We start from the raw sequence: 16,716 nt of genomic DNA on the forward strand, positions 1-16,716 counted from the left end.
TCTTGGCTTGGAGCAAGGATTCTCGTCTTATAGTAGTGGAGTGAAGCTCCTTATGTGTCCTTGGATGAGAGGAGTTATTTTGAGAGGATTAAGATAGGTCATTGATGATACTTGCTATACGTCTTTATAATGTAGTGGACTCTAAGAGAGGCTTTCTACATGCATGGACACGCTTGCTATACGTCTTTATAATGTAGTGGACTCTGAGAAAGGCCTTCTAAGGCATGGCTAGGTTGGATTCTTGTTGATGGGTTTGCCCATGCGAGTTTTGGTATTGTGATTTCCTCTACAACAATATCCATTTGCCATTGATGCATGTCTTGGCTTGGAGCAAGGATTCTCGTCTTATAGTAGTGGAGTGACGCTCCTTATGTATCCTTGGATGAGAGGAGTTATTCTGAGAGGATTAAGATAGGTCATTGATGATACTTGCTATACGTCTTTATAATGTAGTGGACTCTGAGAGAGACTTTCTACATGCATGGATACAATTTGGTGGTTCGAAACTTGAAACCGATGTGACTTTCAGGACCATAACGGGAGCTTTTGATAGTGAGTGGAGTTTGGTCCTAGTTACTTTTCACAAAGAGGAAACTTTAGTGGTTTGGTTGAAGGAGCTCTATCCATGATCATGATGTGCTTTTGTGAGATTGCTCTTGACAAACATAGAGGTCCAACTATATGCAGTTTTTGTGATCTAGATTTAAGTACGATTGATGTTGACTTGGTGCTTCTTATTGTTTGGTTGTTTTATGGCTTGAGATTCATGATCTAGAGCTGGAGTCTTGGAGTGTTTTGGTGGTGTGCTCAGGTACTTAAAGCATTTCTTTTGAGCATAACTTGTGATTGTTGTATGTAGTATGATGATTTAGATTATTGGCAAAGTCTTTCTATGGGGTGGGACATGGTGGTAGTTCCTAGGTGCTTCTATGTTTCCATCATTCTATATTTTATTGTATTGATCATCCATGATTTCAGAGAAGGTGTTAGTGGTGTACATTGATGGATGGTAGGCATATTAATCATTTTGTTGTTTTGGCTTTTGTATGGGTAATTGGGCAGCTCATTTAGGGCTATCCTATTTATCTCAGGTTTTGTTCCATTCTCTGTATATACTACACTCTTGCTTCACTCTTTCATCATCTGATCCCATCTGTGGGATTGTAAGGATTTCAAGGATTGCAAGGATTCCATATTGTATCAATAGATTTCATCTATACATACTCCACTCCTTTTCTACTTATGATTGCAAGGATTCCATATTGTATCAATAGATTCCATCTATACATACTCCACTCCTTTCCTACTTATGATTGCAAGGATTTTAAGGGGAAGGAGTGATGTCCTTGGATATTTGGATGGGTGCTAGTAGCATTGGTCACTGCGCTCTTGAAGTGACTTCGTGTAAATTCACTAATAAGGGCACTTCAAGGTTAGGGCAGTCGAGTCCTATTTATAGGACTCAAGGCCCTATTGTGCACATTCATTGTGTGATTATCACTCTTGGACTCTTAGCCTGTTGGCCAACGTTTTCGTATTGGAATGGTGTAGGCTGATGGTATGGGATGCTTACCCTTGGGTTGTGGGGTTGACTCGGAATACTACTAGCTCTTAGGCTTGGGTGAGTTCGTTTGGCTCTATGGTTGGAGGTGAGTTTGATGTCTAGTCCCTTTTAATGTGGATATAGCTTATGTCATGTCTCATGTACAGGTTGGATAGTGGAAGGATGTATCACTAGCTCTAGAACATTAAGTTGCAATTGGATGTGGGATTCGATGATGTGCATAAATCTACTTTTGCTCATAGAACCGTGATGCTTCACACTTGATAGATATGCCATTATCTTGTTAAGGATGGTATGTAATACTGCTAGTGGGAGGGGTATGTGTTGCAAGTGGTGGGTACAATGAGACAAGATAGGTTTCTTATACGGTACTTGTGCTTGGGTTTTGTGTTGGGGTGATGCTTGTGCACCAGTTTTTTAAGTGGTTTTGATGAGCTACACTTCAGGGCTATAGCAAACCGTCGTCGAAAGTTAAAAAGTTTGTAGCCCAAATAAACATCAAAACTTTGATTGATTATAATTTTTGTCAATTTAACATATAGTTCTAGCATTCATTTTAATATTACTGTAGCATTAAATGTTATTATTTAACATTTATTGTTTACATTAGTGCTATCATTAATTTTAAGGCTAACATTATGTTTATTGTAAAAATAAATTTAACAACGAAAAGTGGATAGTTGTTTTTCTCGACAACATCTTCCTTTACAATAATTGGTTGGAGGAACATATAAAACATTGATGCATCGCCTTATGTCTCTTAAGATGAGAGCAATTATTTGTAAAACTAAGTGTGAATTTTTTTTGCATGGAGTTGTTATATGTTAGTTATATAATCTCGATTCATGGCATTTGGATTGATCTCAAAAAGGTTGGAGTAGTACTTGATTGGTCTATTTTGGGACCATAAGGTAAGTAAAAATTTTTAAAGATCTTACTTGGTTTTTTCACAATTTTATAATGAACTATGCTCATAATGTTGGACCCTTGACATATTTGCTTTAGAATATTTCAAGAAAGAAGAAGGATGTTAGTTTGCCAGTTGTTTGGACTAGTGAGCTCGATCAATGTTTTCAAACATTGAAATGACTGGTTATCACCATTACATTGGTGTTGCAGATTATTGTTCCGGATAAATCTTTTGAGGTTCATATGGATGTGAGTGATTATGCTTTAGGTGTTGTCCTTTATTAAGATAGCTGACTATCGTTTTTAAGAGCTGTAAGGATATTTAAACATGTTATACCACTCAAGAGAATAAATTATTGTCTGGTTGTCCATGCACTTAAAGTATGATATTATTATTTGTACAATACCCGATTTATTATTTGGACGGACCACTATTCATTAAAGTATCTTTATTATCAGCTTGATCTCCTTTGCTGTAAGGGGAGTTGGGTGGAGCTAATGCAAAAGTTTGACTTTGAGATTTGCTATAGAAAGGGTACAACTAATATGGTTGTTGATGCTCTTAGTCAAATTCTTGAAGTTAATGCCTTATCCTTCTCCAAAATCTTGATTGATTTTATCTTTCTCTGAAAGGATATTGCCAAAATGATCTTTACTTTGGTGAGATCTGGCAACAAGTTTAAGAGGGATCTAGTAGCTTAAGAAGCTTTGGTGCTTTGAATGTCCAAAAGGATGCCCAAAAGTTCGCTATTGAGAGAAAGATGATAGAAAATCATTTTTTTCGTAATGCATTACTTTTTAAACAAGGCAAAGTGTATATGCTTGATGATCAAGATATCCATTCGAAAATTTTATATGAGTATCATGATGTGTTAAGTGTTGGAATAAGTGCTACAAGTTGTCTTCAAATTATTGTGGTTCTTTTTAGATTACCAAGAAGATAAGTGGTGTATTTTATGAGCTCGATTTATCTTTAGAAATCCGAGTTCATTGTGTGTTTCACGTAAGTAGTTTGAAAGAACGATTGTGACAAGGTGAACTGATTTTTCCGATTGAGGAAGTCCCGTGGCATGAGGATATTGCTCGTTATATTTCTCTCGAACTTGAATCGGTTCGTGATCTTACTACTAAAGGATCACGCTAGACCGTTTATCTTGAGTATTTGATCAAGTGGAAAAACCACTTGGAGGCAGAGGCTACTTGGGAGTTCGTACATTCATTGAAGAGTCGTTTTTGTCACTTAGTCCTTGAGAACATTGTTGAAGACAACAATTATTCAAAAGGGGGAAAGTGTTACGTCCTTGGACATCTTGATGGGCACTAGTAGCGTTGGTCACAATGGTGATGAAGTGACTTAGCGCGAATGCGCTAAGAGTTCTCTGGGGTTAGGGCAGTTGAGTCCTATTTACAAGACTTAAGGCCCTATTGTGCATGTTCATTGTGTGGTCACTACTCTTGGACTCTTGGCCCCTTGGCTGATGTATCTGTACATTGGGATGGTGTGGGACGGTGGTATGGGACACCAGCCCTTGGGATGTGGTTGTGACCCAGAGTGTTGCTAGCTCCCAAGCTCGAGGGTGAGCTTGTTGGGCTCTATGGTTGGAACGTACAATCCCTTTTACTGTGGATATGGCTTGTGTCGTGTCCCATGTGCAAGTTGGATCTTAGGAGGACATATTAAGAGGCCTATCATAGGGACATGTATTTTAAATGCTTAGCTTTGGTATTATTAAGTTGTGCACATGTGAGTATTAAGAAATATCCTAATACAGAAACATAAATAGAAACCATACGACAAAGCACAGACTGATAAAAGAACACAGTTAGGGTTAGGGTAACTCAGAGACAATAAACACAGTGAATAAATGAAGTGATATAACTACTGAATAATATGATGCTCATGCAGCAAACACACTATGCAGTGAATGAAAACTGAACCTCGAACTCCTGTATCTCAAGGATCAGGGCAGGGGTAATGAGCTGGAGAGTGTGTCATACTTTGAATGGATCTCGAATCGTAGCAAGGCAGCCTCCGGATATCGAACACCAGTAAATGTAGCAGTGAGAAGTTGGATCTGATGCAGACAATAGTGAGGAGAGAGAAATACTAAAAACGCAGGCAGCAGGTGAGAGAAAGACTAAAAACGCAGGGCAAGACAACTTGTAGGAGAGAGAAAGACTAAAAACGTAGGTTGCATGTGAGAGAAAGACTAAAAACGCAGGCAGGACAGCTTGAGGAGAAAGATTGATGTGGCAGGCTGTATGGCAGCAGATCTGTTCAGTAACAACAGTCGCTTGACTGAAATCAGTTCCAAACCGCGTGAAGAGGATTGGAAATCAGGTGCCAACTGATGGAGACAACAATGGACAGCTTCGGTTGAGATGTTCTACACGAACGGAGTGTGGGCAACAAGTTGAAACACCTGAAATCTGCAAAAACGAGATTGAGGGAAGAGTGGAGGGCTGGCTGCCAATTTATAGAAAATTAGGGTTATAGATCCTCTTCCACTTAACTCTCTCGATCCGCTCCCATTTTAGGGTTCTGGCTAAAATAAGCCTAAAATAAGCATGTTTTGGGATTGTTTAACTGACTAAGTGCATTTCTTAGCACAACATCCCCTCTCAGGCCCAAAATAGGGCTAGAAAAGTAGGCCAGCCTAAATTTTGATTTACCCTAAGGTGTCCCATCCCAAAATAGCCAGGGCATCGGACAAAGGGTGCGTGTTGGTTGCCCAGTGGCCTACCAAGACTATAGAGGTGATGGTTATCTTACCAAGGGAGCCCAAGTGATCACCCCAGAGAAGCCAGGGAATCGGACTAAGGGTGCATGCCGGCTGCCCAAGGGCTTACCAAGTCCTACAAAGGCGGATTGATACAACAATGGACTGTGTTGGTTGTGTTTTGTTTTTGTTTTTGGTTTTTTTTTTTGGGTTGAAAAAGTGTTTTGAAAATACATAAGGAATATAGGAAAAGTTGCCGATTAAGTGACAGATATGAAAGGATAAAGAGAGTTTTAAACCCAAGACGTTCACAAAACTAGCAAGCCAATCCCTCACACTGACTAGGATAAGTGTCTAAGGATGATAAAAAAGTGTGTGTGTGTATGTGTGTGCCAATCATGTGGTGATTATATGTAGAGACAAAAAAGATGATGGTGGGCTTAGCAAGACAAGCAAAGCAAGCAAGCAAGCAAGCAAGGGTAGGAAAACTGCCCTTTAGGAGAACTGCCATGTGTTATGCCATGAATATGGTGGATCCTAGAGTCCACCACTTCAAAAGACCGAAGAGGGATAAATGCGCACAGATGCATATTTACATGAACAGAATGCCAATGCATGGGGTAATGCAAAGGGAGATGCAAGATGACATGCTCATATAATATACTATGCAACGGTGCCACTTGGACAGTGCCCTCGTAGGAGAATTGTTCACTTGTCCAAGTGCCCTTTTACAATCATGTCATCCTGACAGTGCGGATGAAGTTACAAATGTCCATAATACAATATAAAAGAATAAATGAATGTAATGTCTAAAAAATGTAAGCATCGTTAGTGTCACTATCAAGAGTAGAAGCCACCTCCTCTCAAATGGGAAGGGAAAGCAAGAGGGAAGTACCCTCTCCCCGTCAAGCTAAAGAAGTAGGGGAGGGTATACCCAAGCCGATCCTGGGTAGCAGGTACTGAAGAACCAGCCGGTTGACTGCTTTGGTTAAAATGTTTGCAAAATTATCTGATAAAGGCATAAACTCTAGGCGAATAGTGCCTAGCTCAACCTGCTCTCTAGAAAAGTGAAAGTGGACTTCCACATGCTGTGTCCATGGTGTGATGATTGGATTATCCGCAAGGGCAATGGCACTCTGGTTGTCGCAATAGAAAACTGTGGGAGAGTCACATGGTAAATGAAGTGTCGATAGTAGACTCCTTAGATAGATGGCCTCGGTGGTGCCATCAAAGAGAGCCCGGTACTCAACCTCGGCCATGGAAGTTGCTACTGTCTTCTGCTTATGGTTGGACCAAGAAATGGGAGCCGTGCCCAAGGTAAAGAGGTAGCCGCCATGGGAACGCTGGGTGTCAGGATCTTTTGCCCAATTAGAATCAGTGTATCCTTGCAAACATAAACCAAAACCATATGTCAGGCCATAAAAAAAAGTACACCGCAAATAACGCAACACACGAAGATATGCAGTCCAATGTGACATCCTAGGTGCTATGAAATACTGATTGAGTATGCTAACTGAGCAAGCTAAATTTGGCCTAGTCTGAATTAACCGAAGAAGTTTTCCTACAACAGAGCGATAGGTATGGTCATCGAAGGGCTCTTCTAGGGTGTTATTCGACAAGTGGACAATAGGATCAAGAGGCGTGGCCTCTGGCCATGTCTGATCCGTAGTGTACTGGTCTACGAGCTAAAGTGCGTACTTCTGCTGTGACACAAAAATACAGGCCCCAGAACGAACTATCTCCATCCCCAAAAAATAGGACAACAAACTAAGGTCTGTCATTTCAAATGTAGCTTGAAGCTTAGCCTTAATTTTTGCTATGGCAGCAGAAATTTGAACCTGTGATGAGTAAGTCATTAACGTATACCAGGATATAGCTAACCCCCTCTGCAGTAGATTGAACATATAAGTTCGGGTCATAAGGAATAGAATGGTATCCATGAGTCTGTAAGAACTCATCCATTCTATGAAACCAAGACCGCGGCGCTTGCTTCAGCCCATAAAGAGCTTTATGCAAACGGAACATCTTATTTCTCAGGTTGCCAGAAGGAAAGCCTGGTGGCTGCTCCATATAGACCTCCTCCTCGAGAAAACCATTTAGGAAGGCAGTCTTGACATCCATCTGATGTATTGGCCAACCGTGGTGAGCGGTTAGCACGAGTAGCAACCGAAAGGAAGTGAACCTGTAGTAGGGGCAAAGGTCTCTTCATAATCAATGCCATGCTTTTATCGAAACCCTTGCACTACAAGGCGAGCCTTGTACTTGTCTAAAGTCCCATAAGCTTTTAGCTTAGTCCTAAAAATCCACTTTGTTCCGATGACTTTCTTGTGGCTCGGATGATCTTCCAATGTCCAAGTCGCATTTCGGTCAATACTCTCGAGCTCCTTCTCCATGGCTGCTCGCCATTGAGGGTGTTGAAGAGCCTCCTACCATGTATCCGGCTCAAAGTGCGCTATTTAATCAGCTGTAAATAGCGACGCAAATGATGCTTGAGGAGCAAGCCAGACAGATCTTCTAGGTCCCTCTGTAGTGGAATTTGGTGGTAGGATCCCCGAATCCCGCAAGGTCTGCTGGTACCAGCGAGGTACCGGGTTGCGTGAAGGGGGGCCTAGGAATTGAAGAATCTGCGGGAAGGTCAGGAGCGAGAAGTAGACCAGGCTCAGTAGGCTCGATCTCCGATGATATGGAAGAAGGAATCGGATCGGAATCCGGCGTAGAAGATTGGACAATATTCCTCTCATCAAAGACGACATCTTGCCTAATGACCACCTTGTTTGTCCGAGGATCGAACAAACGATAGGCTTTCGCCTTAGAGGAATATCCCACAAAAATAAGATCAGCTCGGGGAGTGAGCTTTTCTATCTTGTCGTCAGGCGTGTGTGTGTACGCACGACACCCAAAGACTCTAAGTGGGAAATAATAGGCCGAGAGCCAAAGAATGCCTCATACGGGGTCTTCTGAGGATGAGCCGTAGTCGAGCACCGGTTAAGGATGTATACTGAAGTGTTAACAGCCTTGATCCAAAGGCGCTCAAGAAGCTTTGCTGAGAATAACATAGAGCGTGCCATTTCCATGACTGTCCGGTTCCTACGCTCTACAACTCCATTCTGAGAGGGGGAGTTGGTAGTGGTGAGCTGGTAAGAAATGCCATGCTGCTGTAGAAACTCGGAGAACTCGTGGGAATAAACTCACCACCACTATCACTCCTCATGCAACCGACTTGACGACCAATCTAGTTATGAACTAGCAACATCCAAGCAGAAAAGTATGTGAAAGCATCAGATTTATGCTTGAGGAAGTACATCCACAAGTATCTAGAATGATCATCCACTATCAAAAAGAAGTATAGTGCGCCATTCCAAGTAGCAGTGGATGTCGGCCCACAAAGATCAATATGAATCAATCTAAGAGGCGCTTCAGCTCTATGAGAGGATTGCTGAGGAAATGGGGTACGGTGCTGCTTCTCAAGTTGACAAGCTTTACAAACGTCTCGAGAGAGCTTCAGGCATGGAAGGCCCTTTACTAGCTCATGGTGTGACAACTCATAAAGTGAGTCATAACCAAGATGCCCTAAGTGAAAATGCCAAAGACGCTCATTGCTTGTAGGCTCCCGAGAGATGACTAAGGCCTAGAAGCTATGGAACACGGAGCCCAAGGCTGTCGGCTTGGTCAGAAAGTGTCATGTGGTATATACCATTAGGCTGTGCCTCACCGCGAGCAATCACTAAACCAGTCAGAGAGTCAAGCATCTCGACTGTGGTTGCTGTAAAGAAAACCGCTCGTCCCAACCCGCAAAGCTACTGAACAAATAACAAGTTTATCCCAAGCTGAGGGACATGATATACATTGTCTAGCGTAGCCAGATCCGGACCCTTATCAGTGGTAAAACTAACGTAACCTTGTGCCTGAATCTTGACCAAGGAGTTGTTTCCTATGCGGATCCGCTCGGCTGCAGGGCCTCGGGTATGGAAGATGTCCTCTATAGGAGTCATGTGATGTGTAGCTCCACTGTCCATAATCCAAACATGAGCTGAAGTGCTTGGCTGTGTCGAGTGGGCCTTTGCGGTACTTGTCGGGAGGCAACTCACATATATGGACGAGATTCGCATCTGATGTCTCTATGGAGACGATGTGGGCCTCTGCGGACCAGTCAGGCAAGCCCTCTGGAGTTGGGAACGTTGTCGACTGAGATGGCTGTGTGGTGGCAATGTGAGTTTGACCTTTAAACTGCCCCTTGCCATCACCTTGCCTCCCTTGCAGGGGTTTGTCCAACTGAGGGGCGGGGGTCTGAGACTTAGGTTTTGGTGTTGTGCCTCTTGTCTTTGATCGACATTCATCGTCAAAATGGCCAGCCTTTTGAGAATGTTGACAATACCTATTCTTTTTAGGTACATTTTGCCACCCAGGTTTGAGAGATTGGGATGTTCCTTGTGATTCCCCGGATTGATTTTACTTTTGAGTTTGATTTTGATTTTGAGTTTAAGTGGAGGTTTGGTTTTGTTTTCCCTTCCCTTGTTGCCCTTTCTGAGAATGAGCAACAAGAGTCCCCTTTGAAGAAGAATCAACCGTGCGTAACGCAATAGCTGACACCCAACTTCATAGAATGTAGGCACGGCAGGTTTTGAAATTACGCCTTCCACAAAATTGAAGTATTTCCTAGGGAGTTTGTTTAGGAACAATGTGACCCGATCGTCAGAGGACTTAGGAGTCCCCGTAGTGGAGAATTCAGTGAGGAGACGCCGAAACTCAACCAACTTGACTTTCAAGTCATTCTGATCAGTAATTTTGAAAAGTTGAAGATCATGGTCAAGATTAATATGACGGGTCCTATCCCGAGCCTCATAGCGGTGAGTCAAGTGTACCCATCGCTCTAACGCTAAGTCAAAATGCTAAAGGTGAGAATGAAACTCAGGCATTAAGCCCTGCATCAGCTCGACAATAGTGGAGGCATTCCTAGCCTTCCATGAGCGGACAACCTCGTATGGAACAAGTGCGGGATCGGGTTGGGGTTCCAATCCCTGCACAAGATCCCATAGGTTCTGGGAGTCAAGGACATGTCTCATCAAGTTCGACCAAGTAGTAAAGTTTGACCCGTTAAAACAAGTCTTGCCATTAAATGCATGCTTGGCAGAAGACGAGAGCTAGAACCATGAGCTGTCGAGTAGGTTGCCATTAAATGCATGCTTGGCAGAAGACGAGAGCTAGAACCATGAGCTGTCGAGTAGGTAGGGTAAAATGGATGTGGGGCATAAGATTGTGAAGGGTTAGATGGTGGAGGTGGATGTGTCTGATAAGAAGGAGGAGGAGGGGGAAAATATGGGTAGGCAGGAGTATGTTGTGAGTGTCCAATGAGTGCCGATTGAGGCGGAGGCACTAGAACATGAATGTTTCCATAAGGTGCCGGTGTATGTGAAGGCACTGGGACACGGAAGCCCTGTCCAAAGTGAGGCTGGGGCACAACAGTATGACCAGAAGGTCCACTAGGGAAGGCCATGGAGGCCAGAATGAGCAACAGTGGGTGATGGAGGCAGTGTGCCAAGCGGGATCCCTTTGCGTGAGAGGTTCACTATGAACCCCTCCCTAGAGAAACCCCTAAAGCACTCCAGTGAGCAGCATATAATTTCAAACATTGTTATCATGTCCTTGTTAGAAAGGTTATGCAGTTGAGATGATTCCATTTTCAGCACATAGTTAAGTTCTTAGTAGGTTGTACTTTAAACTCGTATTTCTCTTTCATTCTGTTGTGCCAGTGCTGGCTAAATTTAAAGTAATTTGTGGTATGATTGTAAGTACTAATAATATTGTTTAGAGGCACAGAATGGAGCTCCTCACTGAGCAAAGGTTTCCATGTTCCAACGCCTTTCAATCAGCACACAACTTGGTTTGCCTAACGATATAGCTGGCATGTCCATGGTAGGGGCATGACATGGACCATGGCTAAGAGTACAGTCAAACTTACTGAGAAGTGGGCACTTCTGGGGTTTTGTCAAACATGGAGTAATGGCTTTAAAGATATTGCTGAGGCTAGCTTTGTGATATCAAGCTCGCTTACCTATGGGAAACTTTACACTGGGTTGGCATCCCTAAGCCCTTTCTGTTTAGGTCCTTCGATAAGTCTTAAGCTTGTCTAAGAGTGTTATCAGAAAATTGGCCATGCGTAGTAATTTATGGTCTTGATTTAACCTTGACACTTCAAAGGTTCAATACGGGTGCTTGTTTACTATCCACAACTTACTGCATTTTCTTATGTGCATTCCATGGCCCTCTGTTCACTCTTTTCAAAATTTCCAGTAAACTTGCCCTCTTGATTCAGTAAATCAAACTGTCAGGAAGGAGGATTTTTGGCCTTTATTCAACATGGTCCAGAAAGTAATCACTGTATGGACATTTTGATGTTGGTATATATTTCTAAAAAGGATTTCAAATTATTGCAAGAACTTTATATATCAAATAGCTCGGAGCTTGTAGATGGTAATCGATTTCATATTTCAGGTACCATTTGAAGTGTTAGTTCGCCGCCAAATTGCTCGATTGCTGGATCCTAGTTTACAATGTGCTCGATTTATATATGATGAGCTTGTAAAGGTACTTTTTAATTGCATGTTTTCCTGCTCATGTCTTTTATGACCTTGTTGAGAGCACACAAGTTTTCAGATCACCGGAACAGCCCACATCTACAACCTCCCTGCCCTTGTCAAATTTCATATTGAGTTTAACTACACCTTTTTAATATTTCAGCCCAAAGAATCCATCCTAATAAAGATTGTGCTTGGATGCAAAAGCTGTCCTTAATTTCATGAACTTTCTGTTAAGGTATATTTGTGGGAAATTGGCTGCTGTTGCTGCTTCATCAAAAATTCAAAAAACCTACATATAGGCAGATATGGTTTCCCTCTCTTTTCTGTGTGTTCTAATGGAACTTTCGGCTTGCAGATTTCTCACCGCTGTGAGACTCTTGAGTTGCAGAGGTTTCCTGTCCTGCGCAGGCGCATTGAGGAGGTTGCGGCCAACTTCTTACGTGAGGGTCTGGTACCTGCAGAGACAATGATTTGTCATCTTATTGAGATGGAGGTTGGTTTCACATTCACTTACTGGAGTTAAAGTCATTCACTGGAGCTAAAATTTCACTTACTGGAGTTAAAAGTTGTAATGTCTTTGTAGGCAGTTCCTTTCTTTGAATGTCCGTAATTTTGTTTTCATTATGCAGATGGACTACATCAATACATCTCACCCCTCCTTTATAGGTGGCAGTAAAGCCTTGGAGGCAGCTGCTCAACAGCATCGTATTGCAAAGGTTTCTGGGTGCTTGAATTCTGCACCTTGTGGTTTAAGTGCAACTTTTGCCTAAGCTTTTGATATCTGAGATGGGGTGGTGTGGGCTTACAGTGCACCTTTTGCTTTACAAAATTATGCTAATTCAACTGTGATTGCTTGGTAGGACCCGGTTGAGAGGAAGGATCCACTTCTGGAGAGGCTGCCTGTAGCTCCACAGTCTGAGAAGGGCTCAAAATCAAGAGCCATCCTTGCAAGGACGACTCCATCTGGAGTAGTTGCTGATCATGTGTGTATTTTCCTCTTTGTCTGCATTGATATGTACCGAGCTTCTGTAATACCTGTTTAAGAGTTTTACTAGATCTTGTATACTTGTAGATATGTAATGTGTAGAAATATGCATTTTTAGGAGAAGAAAAGGAGCTTTCATATGCATAGGCATCTAATCTGATCTGTTTTGCTTGGGCATGGACCCTTTATTCAGATGGAAGTGGTTGTCAGACTTCATCGTAGTTTACTGATTGCTGCGGCTGTAGTCTCAGTAGCTCTTTCTGGTGCACGTTTTATTTGGATGCCAACATTCCTTGCAAAAATGCCAGGGTTAGACACTGATTGGATGGTGACATTAGTGACTGGCAGCTGATCCAAACTAGCAGATGTGTGACTTGATGCACAGCAGGTGAACTGCCAGTTAGGGATATTCGAGCAGCAATGACCATAAGGGGATCTGTTTTCCATTTTAAGAGAGCCATTTGGTCTTCCAGTTTGTACATCATCTGCATAGCAATTTTCATTATCGCAAATTGCATGCTATATGCATCTTTTACTAGCTCTTCTTCCTTAAATTTTAGAGAAACAACCTATTGGTGTTTGCTGGAAGAAATGATCATCCATGGATGGGCAGATTTTGAGCAGTTGACCCTGCAAGTTACTTTGGTGCTTCTGGCCAATGTAGCATAATAGCACCAAAAATGCCAGACTTCCATGCATCTTTTGGCAAAGAATTGTCTTAAACTCTATAGGAATTTCCCATAAGAATATGATTTTTTAAAGAGCTCCATGGCTTGTGAAATGAAAGCATTTAGGTCCTTTTTCATCCATATCAATGGGTTCAGATTATGTTGAATAAGCTCATACATATATGCCAGAGTAAGCAATTGCTCAGTTCTGATCAATATATGCGAAGGCCAGCTAGACAGTGGCCAGATTGTAATGTATGCCTCAATTTCTGACATACACAAATTGGTAGCTTTAGTTTCAAGAAACTTTTCATCCTGTGGGATATTTGGGATGCAATATTGTGCCAATCATGAGAGGAGTAAAAGAAGCTGAGTGGACACCTTAATGTCCAAGGGGTAGAGAGTTCTTTAGTATTGATACCTAGTTCAATTCTATTGTATCAGCCTAAAACAGTACTCTCAAAAAATTGTCAACTCAAAAGAGTGACTAAAGTTGAAAGGTGAAAATGATCCTCCTACATATATGTTACAGCAGTAATGATGATGTATCCAGGGGGAAAAGCTGCCTACTGCAGTTCACTATGGTACTATGCAAGATTACTGATGTGAAACACATTAATTAGAGGGCAACTCACCCTTTGCTGTAGTTGCAACATTTGGGAAATCAATCTCGTTTCTTGGCTGCTGTAGCCTGTTATCCATTATGTCAAGTGTTGCCTTCGTCCTTCCTTGGAAGCTTGTGATGCTGATTGCTTCTTGTAATTGGCTGAACTTCAATATTTGCTTTAAAAATACAACTGCATTTGTGGTACAACATTGGGGGATGGCTTAAGAGCATAGCAGCAAGGCCTTCTAATGTATGATGGATGAGGTGTGCTCATGTGAGTACTCCCCATGTACTATGACATGAGGGGGAGTGGTAGGGAGAGAGGGAGAAGAGGTACATGAACAGGACCAGGAATTGAGGGACTTACCTTAGTGATAATATTTAGTGCTGCTTGTTGTGATGACTGAAATCTTCCTCAATATTTGTTTACAGGGGATCAGAACTGCCCGTTCTGAGGGTGGCAGCTCTTCAGGTATACCCTGAATGTATCTGAAGTTCTTTTGCGCTTCAGCCCTTGTATGTATTAACAGATGACTTTTTACTGATGCTTATCTTTCTTCAAATTTGCTAGGGCCAGCGCCTGCTGGAATGTGGGGCATTTCGTCAATTTTTGGTGGAAATGATGCTCGTCCCAATGGCCAAGATACCACAGCCAATAAAGCTTACAACGAACCTGTGACCAGTATTGAACCTGCCTTTTCAACCATTCACCTGAAGGAGGTAAAGAAAAGTAACTGTTAATGTTGTGTGCCAAGTACTAATAGGGCTGCTCATCTAACCTGTCAAGTCTGTGACCAGCCGCCTGCTGTCTTAAGGGCATCTGATGTCCTGTCAGAGGAAGATGCAGTGGAGGTCTCTGTCACAAAATCATTGATAAAGTCTTATTATGACATTGTCAGGAAGAATGTGCAAGATTCTGTGCCTAAAGCAATCATGCATTTCCTGGTAATGGGCTTTCTTCAGTTTGATATTGCTCAATTGGAAGTCATTGCACTATATCTGATTCCATTGAAATGGTGCAGGTGAACCATGCTAAACGTGACTTGCATAACATCTTTATCAGAAAGTTGTACAGGTGATAGCAGTGTTATAGCTGGAGCTCAATGCTAGCTCTTTGTCCTATTTGAAACATTTCTACTGACAATTGTGTAATGCAGGGAAAATCTTTTTGAAGAGATGCTTCAAGAAAGGGAGGAAATTGCTGTGAAAAGGAAGCGTTGTAAAGAAGTCTTGCAGGTCCTGCAACAAGCTGCTTATGTAAGTCATGATGCATTTCTCATTTGTCAATTGGGTTTTCTATTGATATTTGCAACTTAAAGATTTTTCATGAGAAACATCAAGGTTCTTTAGAATTGCGATCCAGCTGCATTTCATTCCTTTGTGAATGTTAATATTATTTATACTACACATTTGCAGGAGAGTTTGCCCTATTTTAGACCTCTCGAAAAATTCCCTTAAAAATTTAGATCCTTCACAATCTAATGCATGCAAAACAAGTTGATTCGTGATTCTAACACAGAGATGGTCAAGTTTGTTGTGTTTCATTTAGGATTTGCCAACATAACATTATGAAGTATTGTATAGTGTCTGAGAATATTAACTTTGAAAACTTTTATTTAATCATGGGACTTGTTGATACTTGCAGACGTTGGAGGAATTGCCTTTAGATTTTGAGGTTCCGTCTACAAGGTCAGGAAGCTTAACAGATGCTACAGGGCTTCCACCTTCTTTGACAAAGGCTTCTGGTGCAACTTCATCCTTCTATTCCATGGCCAATGGTGATCTGCATGGGTTGGGATCACAAAGTCCCAGTGCAGCATACATGGGCTCTCCAAAAGCCAGCAAATCAAGGCGAGCTTTTCTTTCAGGAGAGCAACCATCACCTTTGAACAGTACTTTCAGCCATAATGCAAATGGTTTTGCAGGTCCTGGGGTCACTTACCCATCACTTCATTCTTAAGTCACCATTGTTTGGCTTGGTCCCCTGCCAGAGTTTGGTTATCATCCCACTGTAGCTGGATGCATGTGTCTGGCATGGGATCTTCAATATGGCCGTTGGCATCATTCTTTCTCGATGTACCTCTCGGTTTATCTCTATCATTATAAGCTGGAGGTGATAAATAAAATGCTATATAAGCTCTTACGTGAAGAGCTCATCGGTATGGTAATTTTTGATTTTTTGAGGGAATGTCCTCATTATGGAATTATATCAGAAATGGTTTTGATCAAGGAAGGTTCTGGAGTCCATGTATAAAAAAGAAAGGAAGTCTCATAAGAAGAAAACCACTCAACAAATCAGTTAAGGGAGAGAAAACTAGCACTTTTTTTCCGGTGTTGGTATAATGATATTAAGTGCAAAACCCCAATTTACCAAAGACACCATTGCTACTAGAGGTAGATCTCCTTCTGTGCCTTAATCCACCGACCACGTCATCTTTATCTTGTGCACTGTGTTACATGCGTGTGAATGAGTGGAGTTCCTGTGAATATTTTTCATGTGTAAAATGTGGAGATACAAAACGCAAGGGACATTTTTACTGTCCTATCTTTATCACTAAACAGGCTAGGGATGTCATCAACCGTTTTGATGCATAAGGTGCAGAGATATAGAACATAAAAGCAGCTTTACTGTCATACAGTACTATCAGGAACCATGCTAGGGATGCCATCAGGCTTGGGAAGATG

General features: G+C 41.9%; 1 protein-coding gene across 1 annotated transcript in view; it reads left to right on the forward strand.

Annotated features, from left to right (window-relative positions):
* LOC148026792 (dynamin-related protein 3A-like) overlaps positions 1-16,260 on the forward strand; it is a 41,550-nt gene extending 25,290 nt beyond the window's left edge. Inside the window, exons 11-20 of the mRNA XM_087691320.1 lie at positions 11,686-11,778; positions 12,127-12,264; positions 12,401-12,487; positions 12,632-12,754; positions 14,464-14,503; positions 14,603-14,751; positions 14,830-14,976; positions 15,054-15,106; positions 15,189-15,288; positions 15,677-16,260. Of these exons, the coding sequence (XP_087547446.1) occupies positions 11,686-11,778; positions 12,127-12,264; positions 12,401-12,487; positions 12,632-12,754; positions 14,464-14,503; positions 14,603-14,751; positions 14,830-14,976; positions 15,054-15,106; positions 15,189-15,288; positions 15,677-15,991 (1,245 nt within the window). The 3' untranslated portion in view covers positions 15,992-16,260. The remainder of the gene's footprint in view (positions 1-11,685; positions 11,779-12,126; positions 12,265-12,400; positions 12,488-12,631; positions 12,755-14,463; positions 14,504-14,602; positions 14,752-14,829; positions 14,977-15,053; positions 15,107-15,188; positions 15,289-15,676) is intronic.
* Positions 16,261-16,716: the final 456 nt, after the last annotated feature.

Source organism: Lygodium microphyllum, chromosome 13 (assembly GCF_053477565.2).
Source record: "Lygodium microphyllum isolate KBCC chromosome 13, Lygodium_microphyllum_v1.1.10, whole genome shotgun sequence".
NCBI classification, from domain to species: domain Eukaryota; kingdom Viridiplantae; phylum Streptophyta; class Polypodiopsida; order Schizaeales; family Lygodiaceae; genus Lygodium; species Lygodium microphyllum.